At 34.2% G+C, this 17,520-nt stretch overlaps 1 protein-coding gene across 4 annotated transcripts in view; it reads right to left on the minus strand.

Annotated features, from left to right (window-relative positions):
- Positions 1 to 4,394: 4,394 nt before the first annotated feature.
- Positions 4,395 to 17,520, minus strand: part of LOC123538917 (uncharacterized) — a 163,810-nt gene continuing 150,684 nt past the window's right edge. For all 4 annotated transcript variants that reach the window (XM_053530618.1, XM_053530617.1, XM_053530619.1 and 1 more), the window contains 9 exons: positions 16,960 to 17,084; positions 16,515 to 16,749; positions 14,377 to 14,483; positions 13,030 to 13,281; positions 12,517 to 12,638; positions 11,325 to 11,485; positions 9,496 to 9,602; positions 7,696 to 8,245; positions 4,395 to 6,579 (listed from right to left, as the gene is read on the minus strand). In XM_053530618.1, coding sequence (XP_053386593.1) covers positions 6,275 to 6,579; positions 7,696 to 8,245; positions 9,496 to 9,602; positions 11,325 to 11,485; positions 12,517 to 12,638; positions 13,030 to 13,281; positions 14,377 to 14,483; positions 16,515 to 16,749; positions 16,960 to 17,084 — 1,964 coding nt within the window. In that variant the 3' untranslated portion in view covers positions 4,395 to 6,274. The remainder of the gene's footprint in view (positions 6,580 to 7,695; positions 8,246 to 9,495; positions 9,603 to 11,324; positions 11,486 to 12,516; positions 12,639 to 13,029; positions 13,282 to 14,376; positions 14,484 to 16,514; positions 16,750 to 16,959; positions 17,085 to 17,520) is intronic.

Here is a 17,520-nt window from a genome sequence, read left to right on the forward strand (position 1 = left end):
ATAGATCTATACTCAATTTGGTACAGTGCAACTATGTATTTCAGTTTTGTAAGAATAGCGTAGTCAGCTTTATAATATTATATCACTAGTGTTTGATCCACCTTATCCGTAACAGACATTTCGTGAATTGCGGTTTTATTTTGCAAGATCCAGATATAATCTATACACAATTCTAAAGATATCCAAGGGTGCAAAAAGATATTTAAAAATGTCATATGTATTGCTTAAAAAAATTTATTGTAAAAATCGGGCAAAATAACAGGTTTGATACATTTTTAAGAAATTTTACAAAACTTTTATATGCAATTATGCTAATTAAGACATTCTTGATGTTTTATAACAATTTTTCAACAAATAAAGCCAAAGTTTACATTATATTTTTGTGTCCAAAATTGACAAAATTTAAAGCGGAAAATACCCCCTATCAAAATCATTTTAGATGATAAAATGCAAATTAATCAAGATAATTTGAAAAAAATAGCTTCCTATTTCCACCTAGGAGTTCATTATAATGATCTTTAATTTCAGTGGTGTCTTAAATTTAAAGAGAAATCGCCGAAACCGTATTTACAAAAACATGCTGATTGTGACTATAATTTATCCGATATACAAGTATTATTATAGTGAACATATGGTTACAGAAAGAAGACAACTCAAGTTTGCAACGCGTTTCGTATTAGTGAAAATACAAGTATTACTTTTACACTTCTTTTCTAATCGAGAAGAAGAACAAGTTTTGTTCTTGCAATTGCTCCTTTGTATGTGCCTTCTTGCAAGTTCTTAGACTATTCATTATAGTAATATTAGACTATCATTTTGCTAGACTAGACATTTAAAATAAATACGTGCAAGGTGATGTGTTTTCAATATGTAAACAGTTTTCAATATGTTATCAGTTTACATATGCATTTTTTATGATATGTATCATTATAAACAGTTTTCTTATCTACACGAAACAGAAAGAATATGCCAGCAACATTAATGCTTGTCTTTGAGAAAATGTACTTGAATGTTTATTTCACATTTGTGGTGTAGAATATTTATGATTTTGGTAGATTTCTACTCGTCTTTCAGCAAGAGTCTGGTTGTTTTGGATCTTAAAAATGTACACTTTTTTTGGTAACGAAAAGCTTTCGGATAATATAAAACACACACAATAATCAAAATATAAAAGGAACATATAAATGATCTTGTTAACTTTGAAACTGAGATCTAAAAGCTACTGTTTGATTGCATAAATTGACGGGGTCCTCAGTGCTCTATACATATCATCATGTTAAATTTGACTGGAAACTATTTTCATATGCGTATCAAGTGGTATTTAGGTAGGTCGGAAGCCAATAGGGCATAACATGGACCCCTATCCTTAGACACAGCAAAATAATACCAAAATGGAGCTTTGACACTGGCCTTATATTAGCAGTACAGTTATTTAGTAAACGTAATTTACTGATACATGAATATGAATGACAATGTAGCAAAATGACGACATTTTGTTGAAAATAACATTTTCCAAATTTTGAATTAATTTTATTTATATGCAAGCCTATTCTAATCTGGTCTAGACGTAATAAACTGGTGATTATGTTGGTTGTATCATACAAAAATTTAGTATAAACAACTATTTGAAGGAGGATTTTGCATACTCTTAAGACTACTGGTGCATTTTTATGCAAATTCGCAAGGCATACGTACGTTTTGACAACACAAAAAGTAAACGGGCTAAGCTTGAAAACGAACGTCGCGTTTTCATTGTTCTATAGTCAAGGTCACGCTCAGGGGTCACTCCGTCTAAATGTATGCGCGTGGAATTTCTTTTTATTTTCGCGATGTGGGAGTCGATTGTCAGCACTTTTTCATCAATTTGGAAATGTCCGGGCTTTAGCATGATATATCAGCGTTTTATCTAAGAACAAATATTTGAAATTGGAATGAAAGAAAAATCCTGCAGGCTGTATAGAAGTGTCATTAAAATTATGCCTCCGGTGTAAGATATTTACGTATTTGAGGGCTATAGACCTGGACATTTCAGAAATGTTTTGAAAATGAAATACGTGTTGTAAGTGTTGATTCTATGGAACATGAAGGGGACATCAGACGCTAATACGTTTTACTACGTCACGGTAGCGGAAAGAATATGGCGTTCTTTACATATGTTACATTACCATTTCAATAAGATTATTTTATTGCATCACTTTATACGTCCGTTTTGGTGAAACGAAACGTATGATGTGATGTGATGGCGCGTGCCTCTGTCCGTCTGACCGATACCCAACTCAGTCACATTATACTGACACCGGGCTGACCAGTCCTAGCACTATCCTCTTAATGCTGAGCGCCAAGCGAGGACGCTACTAGTACCATTTTTAACGTCTTTGGTATGACGCGGCCGGGGATCGAACCCACGACCTCCCGCACTCAAAGCGGACGCTCTACCACTAGGCTAACGTGGCGGTTAACATATTTCTGAAGTCAAAAATATTTAATTGCAAGAAAGTGAGATTTATCCACAACGACATGAAATGTAGCCGAAGGACACACCTGGGACAAAATGCTCCCATAGAGCCCCTACAGCAGTTGTCAGAATAAGGGCGCTGACCTGACCTATTATAAGTAGGTGTTTCTACATCTGGTTAGTCGTATTTTTAAATGCATTATAGTGATAAATGTGTCAGAATTATCGAACCTTGAAGTCATGTTATAAACCGGAAGTCTCTAGCGTAGCTCAATGTAGAAACTGTAGGCCAAAGCCTGCACAAAATTTGCCATGTGATAGAAATCAAATGGTAGCTTTGGACGTGAGACATCATCCTTTTATTTCTTTGTCCAGATATATAAGAAAAAATCTTTCGTTAAATTTTATACATTTTCCAGAAGAAAGCATTCCGCGGCCGCCCAAAGCAGGCTGAGCTTGCTTGCAAACAGTTTCTGGTATAATTAGTTAGTTAGTCTAAGTAGAGAAAATTTATACAAATTAATCTACACTACACTTTTCATTATCTTATATTAACTTCGTTGGTGATCATCTGGATTAATTACAACTTAAATCGGCAACATAACTTACGATGGTTCAGGGCATGCATATTAAAAGTATGTTTTAAGTCCTAGGCAAGGTTGCTATTTATATTAAGATTTTAAAGAATTAGAAACACAGTTCATAAGGTAACCATTAGTCTTGCTATTGAAATTAGGAATGAACCTTTATTTTGCATCATTTTAACAACACTAACTGTATCATTTTCAACAGGTTTAGGCATAGGAAAGAGAGATCAATATTATCTCTCCTTTACTAATCCTAACCTCTCAAAAGCGGCCCTCTCTTAAGCAAAAACCTCTCTATATAACTTTTTATTGTCTTATATTAACTTCGTTGGTGATCATTTGGATTAACTACAAATTAAATCGGAAAACATAACTTACGATGGTTCAGGGCATGCATATTAACAGTATGGTTTAGGTCCTAGGCAAGGTTGCTATTTATATTAAGATTTTAAAGAATTAGAAACACTCAGTTCATAAAGTAACCATTAGTCTTGCTATTGAAATTAGGAATGTACCTTTATTTTGCATCATTTTAACAACACTAACTGTATCATTTTCAACAGGTTTAGACATAGGAAAGAGAGATCAATATTATCGCACCTCTCTATAACAATAAAATGTCCCTAAGCTGAAATATACTATCAAATTTACCTCTCCAAAAAAACAACATCTATATAACAGTTGATATTTCCATCTCCAAAAAGGTGTTGCTTTAAAGAGCTTACACTGTAGTTGAAAATATAATACCCCAGTACATTGTGTATTTTGATCATGTCCAGATAAGACAAATACTTCCATACTTTACATAGGTCTGACGGTATAGGTCTTGCCTACAGTTGTTTGTTTGTTTTGGGTTTAACGCCGTTTTTCAACAGTATTTCAGTCATATAACGGCGGGCAGTTAACCTAACCAGTGTTCCTGGATTCTGTACCAGTACAAACCTGTTCTCCGCAAGTAACTGTGGAGGACGAATGATTTCAGACACTGTCTTTAATCAAATCGTCACGGAGAACATATGCCCCGCCCGAGGATCGAACTCGCGACCTCGCGATCCGTAGACCAACGCTCTCCCTACTGAGCTAAGCGGGCGGGCTACAGTTGTAGACATAAATTAGGTCAGTTTTTCTGTAGAGATTATCAGGACAGGCCATATCTCGAGATCTGTCGGGATGAATTTAAGCGCAAGACACTGTGCTATGTTTTGACCCTTTTACATATGGTATGAAAATTTCAATTGTCACATATTATTCCTAGCGTACATTATTTTTTAGGAAAAGTACTACCAGTAATTTTTGAAATATTGGCAAAATTACAAATAACGGGTTCATTATATTTCAAATCCTAAGATATGTTTTTCTCTTTGTTGTCAAATGACAATCCGTTTATTTATAAACTAAGTGCATAACAATTGTAAAGACAGGTATAACAAGGAAACATGATTCCATATATATAAAGTGCATATACAATGATTGTCATTCTTTCATACATGTATTACATGTCCGTCATTATCAATATGCATTGTTCGAAGTACTAATAAACTTGTTAAAAATAGGTTGTTTGATGTTGATATTCTTAGTGTTTTCAAGGCACCTGCTTGCAACATAGAGTTCTAGTCATATCTTCGATCTTAAAAATAAATTGTATATATACAGTAGGCTATCATACATATAACTTAAGACCTCAGTATACATATATATGTTCGGATGCACAACTTAAAATATTACACTTGGTGATACATAATTTATGATGTACTAACCAATGAGATCAAGAAGTACACATACTAGACAAAAACCGCTTTTAATGAATTACCTCGAACTGTTGTGAAATACTTGCTATTTTGATTCAGAAAACAGTACCATGTTTTTCCGAAAATTACTTTTATTACATTTACGTTTTAAAATGTGTTATCCGGATAAAACTGCTTGTAAAAAGGACAAACTGTTATCTTCCTCAGATTTCAGCATGTATGTATTCAGTTTCAAAGTGCCTTTGTTAGCTTACTTGTTTATGGCACACTTAGTTATAAAACCATAATTTATATATAGATTAATATAACATCTGAAATATGATTTAAAGTGCTAAATTTATTTCATGACGGAAATGTATCTACAAGTGAAAACCAGTCAAAATAGTGAAGATGAGAATGAAAGGGATCGCGCTAGTCTCTAATAGTTCTGATTTTCTTTAAAGTCTCCTCGTACTTGGATTCAGCGTTTTCTTTATAACTTCTGGTCCATGGGGATCATAGAGTCCATTATCCATATCTGTGTTTATAGTATTGGGGTGCCGCTTAAGCCGATGCTAGGGGCCATAAGGTGGGCTGTACTTTCCATTACCTCTCATGACTCAATCAAAACGAATCTGCTATTATTAGGCTTGATTGCATTTAATGTATGCAAAGGATCTTCATCAAGATTTTATTTTCTAACATAATAAACATGATTTTTAGCACATTAGCACATAAAGTAGCTTTATTTTTAAAGTCGCAAACATACAATGTAGGTGATACGAAGAAGACTCTAGATACCCAACCTTACATAATGTATCAGAACTACAGACCTTCCGGAAAACGCTATATGACTTCCTGGCTGATGACACGCGTAGGATTTGAACCCACGGCGGTGAATGGGCAAATATTTAAAGATATTCACATCAACTATCGTGTAATAAAGGCACTGTGATGTGATTTAATGAGTTAAGGTTAGTCTGGTGAGCGTTCAGTCATACCCACATAAGTTATTTGAAGACTATTCAGGGCATCAGATTTTCCTCCAAGCATTCTATCAAGTACAAGCTGATATCTTTCTGACAGTACCAACATTCAATAAAACAGACAGGATTTCGTATCAAAAACAGTGCCCTTGATCACTCAGCTAACGCAACGTCATTCGCCACATGCTTAAAATAAGCAACTTGGTGCTGTATTTCGTAAATTTGTATAATACGGTATAAATGTAGCCATTTTGTTGAAACGCGCTTTTACTATTTTGAAATAACGAATTCCCTGCTGAAAAAGGGATCATATGATCATATTGTTCTAAATTGAAGGCATCAAAGTATGCAAAGATCTTAATGTCTGCTACTCCGAGTAGATGGACTCTGCATACACGCTTGAGATGCGTATATTAACTCATTGTATGCCATGTTTGCATTTTATCTTTAGGAAAGTTATTATTTTAAAACTGATATGTTTCTACGATGCCTAATCTTTAACAGTTTTGTCAAGTGAGTTTAGGCCAATACTGATTCAATAACTGCCCAGTCAAATGTAACTTTTCTGCAGCGCTTCATTGCTTTATGAAGGCGACCCACTGTGGCTTCGTTTGCATTTTTGGAACGCCATTTCAACAGCATTTTGTAGATTTGCATGAAAACTTTCTTGTTATCTGCAGATATGTGCTCCATTTCTACTGCAGTCAGTCCAAGCTCAGACCCTAAAAGCTGCCATCCGTCTCCAATAGCTTGTGCAATGGTACTCAGCTCCTTTTCATTAAGCTCACGAGCATTGTCCAAGTGCATATCAGATGATACGTCAGCTTGTATAAATAAAGGAAAGATGATTATTGTATCAATGATATTTACACAAAACATTTATACATGTATTTTATCTCAAAATAACAGAACGTAATGCGTAATTATAGTGACTGTCGTTAAGTGCTCACATTACAAAATAAACATATTAAAGATTTATAACTGACCATATTTGGTAAAAATGAGGTTCGTGAGAAACGTGATCATGTTTTGTAACCATCGGTGAACACGCAAATATTTTTAAACAAGAAGCCCATGCCAGCTTTTCACCCCAAGTGCTTTACTGACTTTACTGGCCTTTTACAGAGCAACGACGATTTGTCACTCAACTGGCTTTACTGACTTGGTAAGTATTTTAAAGGCAAAATCGACGGTTCGTCGTATCACTTGACTTTACTGATTTAAGTAGTCCTTTGGTATATTTTTCTCCGATATAGTAGCATGAATCGAAATTGTCGGGACGAAAAATGTCTCTGTTGCATTTGTATAATTTGGCTTAATATGCAATAGTTTGCAAAAATTCACTGTCTGGTGAACATTTGTTGAGGCTATTATGGGGTCTGAGTAAGTTTTTAAGTGTACTAGTATTTATGTTTATATATTAAGATTATTACATTAAAGCCAAGGATCATTGTAAACCAAAGTGTCTGTTATGTAGGTGAAGCTACTTGATAATTATCTAGTCATCAGCTATATAAAATCCTGAGGAATATTGTTGTAGATATCACGTACTGGACAAGAAGATGAAAACAATACAGAATCAAGTAATGAATCTCCAGCCACTGAGGATAAGGACTGGAAAATTGAAGAATGTGTTTGTCTTTAAATCCTTAAAAACGTGGGGTAGATCCAGAACTGAGGACAATGCCAAAATCCAGAACAAGCAAGATTACTGCATTGTGCACTGACAGTGTAGCTTTGTTTTACTAATAATTTACAATAGTAAATTGGTTTTAAGAAAATAAATCACTATTTTCGTATGAAATGAAAATAGTCATAATCTAAATAAAAGATATTTACTTTTGAAAGAGGTATGCGATACAAAATGTAAAACATTACTTGACAATCTATACTAGACATAACGATAGCGAAGATTTACAAAACAAAACAAAAACACCTACAGAACCAGTATTTCGTAAGCTCTTTTGTCCGTAATACGTGTTGCGATGCTCTACATTTACATACAACCTCTTCCTTGTCAACAATCTCATCTAGTCCAAATCCATTCTCATTTGAGCGAACTTCGGCATACTGACATCTCAGAAGTGTTTTGATATCGCTTGAACATCTATATTTGTTATGGAGAAACTCCGTAACAAAGGCATTTACTTCTGAACATAAATCAGTGTTTGGCTCATCTTCTATGCTTAGTTTTGTTATCCATATCTGTATAACATTGTCAAAGAAATGCACATATAGTGAATGATTATTTTCAAGGTCAAATACACCGAACCCACAGAATATCAGGCGCTTTCCGTTTATGTTTGACAGAGTCCATTTACTGATGCAGGCCGCCAGAAGTTTGTTGAAAACAGCTGTAGGTAGGAATCCAGATGTCGTCGTAAAACACAATTTACTGGTTGATTTCTGATTTTCACAATCAAGGCACGACAGTAGATCCGCCATTGGGCACGTTTTAAGAACGCATGGAGCGAAGTAGTAATCTGTCACCTAAAATATAACTTTTTCATATTACAACGTTTATGTTTTAAGTTCTTCTTACGTCGAGAGTCTTACAACCTATTTGTATGATACAAGTTAGCTATTAAATTGAAGGTTTTTTTCCTATTCAGTCTAACCTATTCAATGTGTTTATGAAAAGGAAATGATAATAACGATACCAACAATGAACAGCTTGATATAAGGGATAAAAAAATTATTTGTATTCTGACGAGAGGCTTTCAACAAATAAAATAAATAATGCAACTTCCGTAATATATTTAAAACATATTAAACTAGAATATTAGCACTTGGAGAACCAATCCAAAAACAAAACAAAAAAGAATTTCATTTAAAGTCATTATGTAACAGTTGCCTTGCAGGTGGTGGCTAAGTCCCATACATCCAAGATCTTGATAAATGCTTTTCCACAAGTAACTTAAATAATTAAATGATTATTAAAATATGGGCAATAAGCACAAAAATAAACCAAAGAAATTGCAATATCTTTAATGCGTTCGACATAGGTGACCTTCACTGCACTGACCGCTTTGTTTGATAAGTATTTGTGCAAAGGAAAACATGGTTACAAGATTATGGCAAACACAAGATGTCCGTAAAACTGCAATATCTTAATATCATTCTGCAACAGTAGATTATTTCAGAGATGTTACTAAGTAAATTAAATCAAATGTTTATGATAAACTAAAAAAGTATTTTTTTACAAAAACATGGCAAAATATTATATATGCAACGGAAAGACATTAATCTTGTTCATTAATGATGATGCTTTTAAATACGAAGGGCTGCAGTTATTCTAAAGCAATTCTTAAATCATATTATTTTAGCAATAACGTCATATATACTTTTAAGAAGGTAGGTTATCTCAAAGTGGCAATGAATGATTTATCAGATTCTTAAGGGATTCCCATGGATTTCCTTAAATGTCACACAGCAATGCGACAAAGCAAGCTTGACAAAATTAATACTGATTAAGAAAGTGTTCCTGCAACGATATTTAATGAATATGCGTTAATCATAGTTGTATCTATCTAAGACCGTAAAGAATATATAGCAATTGTTGCATTATATATTGATGACCCTGGTAATTAAGAGCAAATTATAGTTATAGATTTTAAATTAAGCTATACTTATGTTTGTTAAATTGATTAAGAAATCAAATAAATGTATCATATTTCATGTGACTGCAACAGTTGACAGTTGACAGTGGACAATTGAATGAACTCCAGTCCAGTACTTACAGACTCTTCATGGGGTTTTGCAATTAATCCCAGCCTCTCCAGGTAGTTCAGCAACAATTCTTTGTGCTCATGAAATATTGAGTTATCCTCTTTATCCCAAACTGCGTCTGAAAGGGTAATGGAAAATAATCTATAGAAATATCGAAATTCTATACACTAACAATACCTATTCAGTTATTTATTGCTACAACTAGACCAACTATTTAATGCGAGTAAACAAATTTTAGTTGAAGAGACTTCGTACAACTAGTAAAACAAGAGGGTCATGATAACCCTGGATCGCTCATCTGAGTAATATGAGCTGCATGTTACAAATGTCAAACTGATGTTAAAATCTTAAGAATTTTTTTTTTATTTATTTGGGTTTTACGGCGCACCAACACAGTATAGGTTATATGGCGCCAAACAGGACTACAAATTTTGGTTCCACATCTCATTTACATCGAAATAAAAACATGAGGTATGGAATCAAATTTTCCATACCTGCTGGAATCACAGATTTATTGCAAAACCAAGTGTTAAGATCCTATTAGTCGCCTCTTACGATCATGCAAGGGTAAGGCAGTGGTTCCAATTCTTACACAGATCGTCCCAGAACCACATGGGGCAACAAATAGGTCAATAGGTCACATTCATGGTCACTGTCATCCAATTTCAAGACTGTAACTTAAAAATCAAAAGTATGTCAGTAGGGCAAGGTCACAGTCAAGTAACCCCTAATTATCTGGGTTCATCAGGTTATTATAATTAAACTGTCTAAGAAATATGATCATATATGTTTTTAAGTTTTTTGTTCCTATATAACTCATATGAAAATTAAGTGACCTCGAGGCGGGGTTCAGATGGATCCTGGATCTTAGAAAAGGACCACTAGACAATGCCACATCTAAAATATCTAAGCTCTATGCCTCTCGGTTTCAGAGAAGAACTTCTTTTAATCGTTCTCCTATAGAACTCTATGTAAATTAAAGGGACAACGGAGTGGGACCAATATTGATCCTAGGATCACAATTTGAACAATCTTGGTGAAAATCAACTAGACAATGCCACATACCAAATATCTAAGATCTAGGTCTTCAGGTTTCAGAGAAGATAATTTTTGTTTTAATTTATAATATAGTCATATAAGGAAAATAAACCCGCCGCGTGGTGGCCATTTTTAACGAAAGAGAATGGCTTATATAAATTTGGTAGAAGGTCACCTAGAGATCATTTCTACAAAATATTTTTGAAATCTGGCTTACAGTTTCTAAGAAAAAGATTTTTAAGAGTTTCGTTTCGGTTGCCATGGCAACCACAGTTCAAAATAGTTTTAATTCTTTGGGCAATTTTGAAAGGGAGCCACTGAAGTATCATTTCTGTGAAGTGTGGTGTAAATCTGCCCAGTGATTTTGAAGAAAAAGATTTTAATTGAATTTACAATATAGCCATTAAGGGGAAAAAAGCCCCGCCCGCTGGCGGCCATGTTGTTTACCGAAATACAACGGCTGACGCAAATTTAGTAGAGGGCCATCTAGAGATCTTTCTGCAAAATATTTTAGGATCCGGCTTACAGTTACTGAGAAGAAGATTTTTAAAGATTTTCGTTTCGATTGTCATGGCCACAAGAATTCTGAACGGATGTTAATTATTTGGGTAATTTTGAAAGGGGGTCACCAAAGGATCATTCCTGTGACGTTTGGTGTAAATCTGCCCAGTAGTTTTGAAGAAGAAGACTTTTTTAAAATTTGTTTACGGACTCACGTCGCACGACGCACGAAGGACGACGGACATTAAGCGGTCACAAAAGCTCACATTGAGCCTATGGCTCAGGTGAGCTGAATACAAACCAATAAGTCCGTGGGTTAGAATGGCTGACTGGTCAAATTCGATCCATTTCTTCAATATAGCCGACTTTCTACAGCAGAACATCCTGGCAGTAATCAAGCTTTTAAAAGCATCTATCAACCACTGAGGATCAAGGACAATGGTGTCGCTTAGCTCATCGTTTCTGTAATTAGCAATGTTTTGAGACAATAAAACATAATGTTTTGAAAAGTGACTCCATATTGCCCCAGCAACTGTAAAGTAAGTAGATACATAAAAGTTAAAAATTTTCAACAGATACTGCACAAAAGTTGCTGTTGTGATGCAAATACGAACTTTAAACATCAGAAAGTTCTGAAAACTACTGTTCAGTAACTAGCAGTAACACCGTAGACAAATTATTATTTCAGATTGTGAATTTGCGCTTTTAACTTTTTCATTCAGGAGGACGAAAACATGACTGTTTTATAACATTGTTAATACCTGTCAATTCCAGACAAAAACAAATGTTAAGTAAATAACTTTTTTTTTCATATGAACCTGAAAATTACTTCTGGTCCTTTAACGTCATGGAGTACATTTAATGCCATACAATGTCCATTCTTGAGCTGGCGCTAGGGACAAAAGGGTGTGGCATTTTTCATTACGTATCATTATTAGACTGAAACTAATTGCTCGATTGCAATTTTTCTTTCCTAAGATTATTTAGCGGCATATCTTTATGTAACATGATGGCAAAGAAAATAGTATGCTTTATATAACAATTAAGGAGTAACTGTGCAATATCCTGATTAACAGTAGTGTACTCCACCTGCTGAGCTAATTTGTCTACCTATACAAGTATATGCAGGTTTTGCAAATACATAGAAAAATGTGTTTCTACACACATAGGGAATTTCTTCCAACAGAATATCTTAGTAGTGTCTGATCACGAGTTTTTCATGATTTTACTTAGCATATGAGACAATATCATTCATATTATATATCATTTTAAAGATATCCAAGGATGTTAATAATAACTTTTTATAATCTGTGTATAGTCTTTATTTTGGTACCAACAAGGTTAAAATTTCAATTTTAATTGATATTATTGATGGATTGTTCTCAAACTTTTCAAATATCTATGATATACAAAATACAAAAAATTCAAACATGTTCTTTCCATGATTAAAACTTTTCAGAGGGAAAATACATCGACGGATATTTCACCTATACCTGTAGTACAGTATATTTCCAGTTTCATGATGAAATCTCAAAAATAGTTCTAGTTCCTCCCCTGTTTCTAATGGAACAGGTAAACGGTAGTTCAGATCATGGAGTTCAGATTTTCGAAGAACCTAAAATCAACAGTATGTTTCACATAACCAACTAGGACATACAAAGGAAATAACTTTCATTGGAATATGTAAAACAAACGTTAAACTTTATTAACAACTATGATAGAAATAGAATTGTCCTACTTGGAAGCAGAGTCATAATGAAAAAAACTAAAAAATGATATGCTCAAGGACAAGATCAAAAAAAATAGTAGCAGTTTTCTTATTTATCACCAATCACCTGGTTTTTCCTACCTTAATATGGCGTATATAAAAGGAACGCCACAGTTTATTACATAACACAGGGGAAAACAACAGCATTGGAAATACGTTTATCCACAGGTAATAGTATAAAATATTAGATCTCGTTGTTTACATCAGATATTAATTGAAGTTAACTTGAGTATAATACCTTTTCACCCTTGTCTTTTAAATTGTCAATACTGTTCTCAAGAGTAACCCATCTTGCCGGAATAAATTCTCCCCAGTAACTTTGCTTTGAAGCTACTTTAAAAATATGTTGTCGAAGCTTTTCAATATTTCTGTCAACAATAGAATTGTCTATGGCAAAATCTTCGTCCGTGAGATGACAGTTTGTGGCTTTATCTACAAGTGATTTCCTCAGTGTGTAGAAGAATTCATCTATCATATCTTCTTTCTTTTCCTGTAGTTACGTATATACTTTCTTGTACTCAAATTAAGGAACTGATTAATGGGTGTTCATCAGATTTGCGTATTAGGCATTTTAGATTATGCAAACAGTCAAACTGGGTCTTCAAAATTGTGTGTTGTAAGTTAAATCATTCTCAAAATAGTTTGCAGAAACACTTTTGTACTAATAATTACTGTGACCTTGATCATCAATACGCTGATATCAAGATCAATAGGATCATTTACTGTCGATAAGCAGTCTGCAAGGTTTGAGGATCAAAATTGTTTACAAAATATTGTTTCTCGTACAGTCACTGTGCTCTTTGATACTCTTGATACTCAATATTTGATAACATGTCATACTTGCCCTAAGGGGTATTAAAGGATTTTTATTGATCAACTACGCAATATTTGTCACCAAACTGCCCTAACTTACTAACCTTACCTAAAATATAAAGTTTGCAATGTTTTGCTCCTTGCCTCCAATACAAGATTTTAAGGGCATTATTGGTCATTCAATGCGATCGAATATAATACAGCTGCTCAAACAAACCGAGCCTTAAACATTTTCATTTTTTGTCGTATTGGTCGACCTGAAAGTTTTCCACTTTTGCAAATTTCTGACCGGTTTAAACAACTCGGCAATACAAGATTAGTTGTTCGCAAAAAAAAAAAGACGCTGTCTTGTTTTTTTTTTCAAGTTTTGACAACACACTAGTAACAACAATGATATTATTTTATCACGTTTACAGGTGATAAATCATTTTGCAAAGTATAACTTACCGTAACTGGATTATCACAAGTCGTTAAAGGCAACGAAAGACGGATGTACATTGACTCTGACCGATAAATTGGAAGACCTGTCGATAAATTCACATTATACTGACCGGCGTATTTAGTAAACATGCATTCAATTTGATTCAAGTGACGTTTCACATTGCCTGTCAGCCTCGAACAATGTGACACTGCTCGGCAAAGTAACAAAGCCGATATGAAATTACCTAATTATTAAACATTGTAGTATAAGGCTTTGAAATATAATCAAAGTGAGTATCATATAACTTACTATGTTCATTGCAGTTTTATTTATGATGTGCATAGTTCTCACCTGATTTAATTTGTCAGCAAATGTACCTACAAGCACGACTGGTGGTCCCTGATCATCTGAAGAACTACAAAACTCGTGTATGGACTTTAACCAAAACTCAACGAATTCTGAAATTGATACATTTGTGTGAGTATTTAATTTAGATTGATTAACTTATTATAATGATTTGCTTTGAATTTATTGACTTATTATAATGGTTTGCCCTAATGTTTTAATCGTTTTTATTTATATATTTTCTATGATTATTCCATAACCGACTTGTCGATCAAGAACAATATGTCTTTTAGAATAGATGGACTTACTACTGTATATGATTAGACAGTGTCGCAAAATTTAGACAAAAAAAATCTATTTAAAGGAAACAGAGTTTTGACTGAGAGGTTGGTATAACAGGCTGTTAATCTGGCGGTTTTTTGCCACTGGAAAATTCAGTTAATTATCAACCTTCAAAGCAGCTTTAGACGACACTCTGCAAGAGTGTATGTATCAGTTAGAGATAGTACCTAAGTTTTTCAAATCATAGGTTTGAAGTTAAAAAGCTTTGAAATGAAGGCAAGTATCCATATATTTCTCAAAAATGGATATATAGACAATATTTTAACCAGAAGTGTAGAGTTATGAGCATTTAATATTTTCATGTCAAAGAAAATTTTGTGATCAAGGAAATGTAACTCTTCTTGAACATGGAGAGCAGAAACATCAAAGGGACATTATACAGTGAATATTTTCTAAATGGGTGCATTTGATTTAACATTCAGTTGTGATCTAGATTGCTAAATTATGATCTATGATACTGTATGCTAAAAATTTAGAACAACTGGAACAGTCTGTACACAGCAAAAATAGGCTGTAACAGAATGCAACTATTTAAGCTCTAACCGGGACTCGAACCCAGGACCTCGCACACCTAAGGCAGACACTCTACCATTTCCCTATAACAGCAGTAGCTAATAGCTATGCAGTTTAGGTGCACCTATTACATTATGTGAAATGGAACAATTTTGTGACAATAACATCATAATCGATGAACTCCGGATTATCGGCGTATTTGCTTTGTTACCTAACTGCAATTTTCGTGTAAAGAAAAAATATAATCTAATGCTGCCAACGTTTAAATCGGTCAAAACTGCAAAACTTTCTCTGACGAGTTGCTCAGAGTATAAACTTACGAACTGGTATTACCAGTGAAATATATCTTACACTGAATCTTTTATATTTGCAATTTTAGCAGCTGGCGAACGGCAAAGACGGTGAGCTTTGTCCAAATATAAGCAATTATTATACCACTTTTGAGAAGATTTCAATTGATAGGAAATTACAGTTACAAACTAAATACCTTTCTCGACACATGGAGGCATTAGCATTCTATGTCAATCAGTATCACGACTTAGATCGACTGTCATTCATTCATTCCAAAGATTCATAGACAGAGTCCGTTGTTTACATTTTTAACCGTAACCGGTGCACTTGTAAAAACCATTTTATTTTGAAAAATCAAAGTTTGCGAAGAGCTATGGTACGGTCTCTATATCAGTGTTTACTTGATAGATGTGAAACACTGATACATAAATATATCAAAATATAAAGACATCTTATAAGATTAAAACATTGAAAACCGCTTGGAATGATCATTTGCAAAAGAAATATATTTTCCTCTTACTTATAATCCCAAATATGTTCAAACATTACAGGCAAGTGTAAATTATATTTCTCCTGCCATGTATTTCCCTTACACATGAAATGGTGACTATTGAACGATGTGGAAAACACAGAATGAAATCAGGAGAAACCTAATGACAAGTCCGAAGACCAACAGACCAGAAGTCTAATATAGAAGAAGTTTATTCCAAGTAGACCTTAGATACTGCATCTCCTGTCAGACACAGTCGTAAAGGAAAGCGTCCAAAAGTAAAAAGGGTCGAAATGTTTCAAATAAGTCGTGGCAAAACCTCTTTTATCAAACATTTTCATCATTTTACAAAGCTTATAAATAACAACCCCATAAAAGTCATGTTGCGATTATCTTTTTCACAGGTTTTATATAAATCATGAAACCAAGTTCGATTTATGATAGATAAATTTAGTAACATAATTATCTTCTCAGTTTATGATCTGAATATGTTTCAAAAGCAATTCACCAGATATTCTCCAGTTTTTCGCGCCATCACTATCCGGGAAGCAGTCGTCATCTTGAACTATATCCTCTATGTGTTTGGACATATCAGTGACGAGCAAGTACACAGCGCGTCTGGACAAAAACACCTGGTGTGTTGCATAGAACGCATACTGTCCTGCAAAGTCCCAAACCGAGAGATCTGCTGTATTTGCATCTCTGTCGTCTGTGGATATCTGCGACTGTTCCTTTTTCAAGTCCTAAACAATATTTAAGAACTAGATATACAGATAAAAATTTGATATTAACAATCTGATGCTACAAGTATATATTTCCGTCCAACGAAATATTACTGTTTAGAATATATATTAATAAGGTGCCAGATGAATAATATGATTAAGAAATAAAAATCATTCCTCAAGTATAAACATTGTAACACAATTTATAGTAAGGATCTAAGTACTATTCACCAAAAGCTGATTTCGAATATAATCTTCTACCGGGTCCTGCCTAGAACTAGTAGGTAATTTAGAGACCTCTGGAGCGTTCCAACTGTCTGTCTCTAGAAATTTACGATTATGTATAGGCTTCTGACCTGAAAGAACAAAATAAAAAATTCCTGTGTGGTATTTTAATTTGTAAACTGCGGATCTGATTAACCCATGATGTATGGTCTGTGCATAATTTGCGACTAGAAAGTATGCCTTGAATTTTCTCGGTCAACATCTGGATCGTACCAGCTGTCTGTCTTTAGAAATTACACAAACATTGATCGGTTTTATAAATTATGGTAGCTATTTTCATTAAAAAATGTCGTTCTGTCTCAGAGACACAACGACAAAAGTTATATAGACACACCGCCAAACGTCGTAACAACGCTCCGCCAAATGCAGCCCGCGAAATGTCGCTCAATAAAACGTACTTTTAGCACCCACCGAACGTCTTCCGACAAAACACCGATCCGCTTGTCGTCGCCCCGTCAAACATCGCTATAACGCCTGGTCAAATGTTGCCCCTTCACAACGGCAAAC

This window comes from Mercenaria mercenaria, chromosome 18, assembly GCF_021730395.1.
Source record: "Mercenaria mercenaria strain notata chromosome 18, MADL_Memer_1, whole genome shotgun sequence".
In the NCBI taxonomy this organism is placed as follows: Eukaryota; Metazoa; Mollusca; class Bivalvia; order Venerida; family Veneridae; genus Mercenaria; species Mercenaria mercenaria.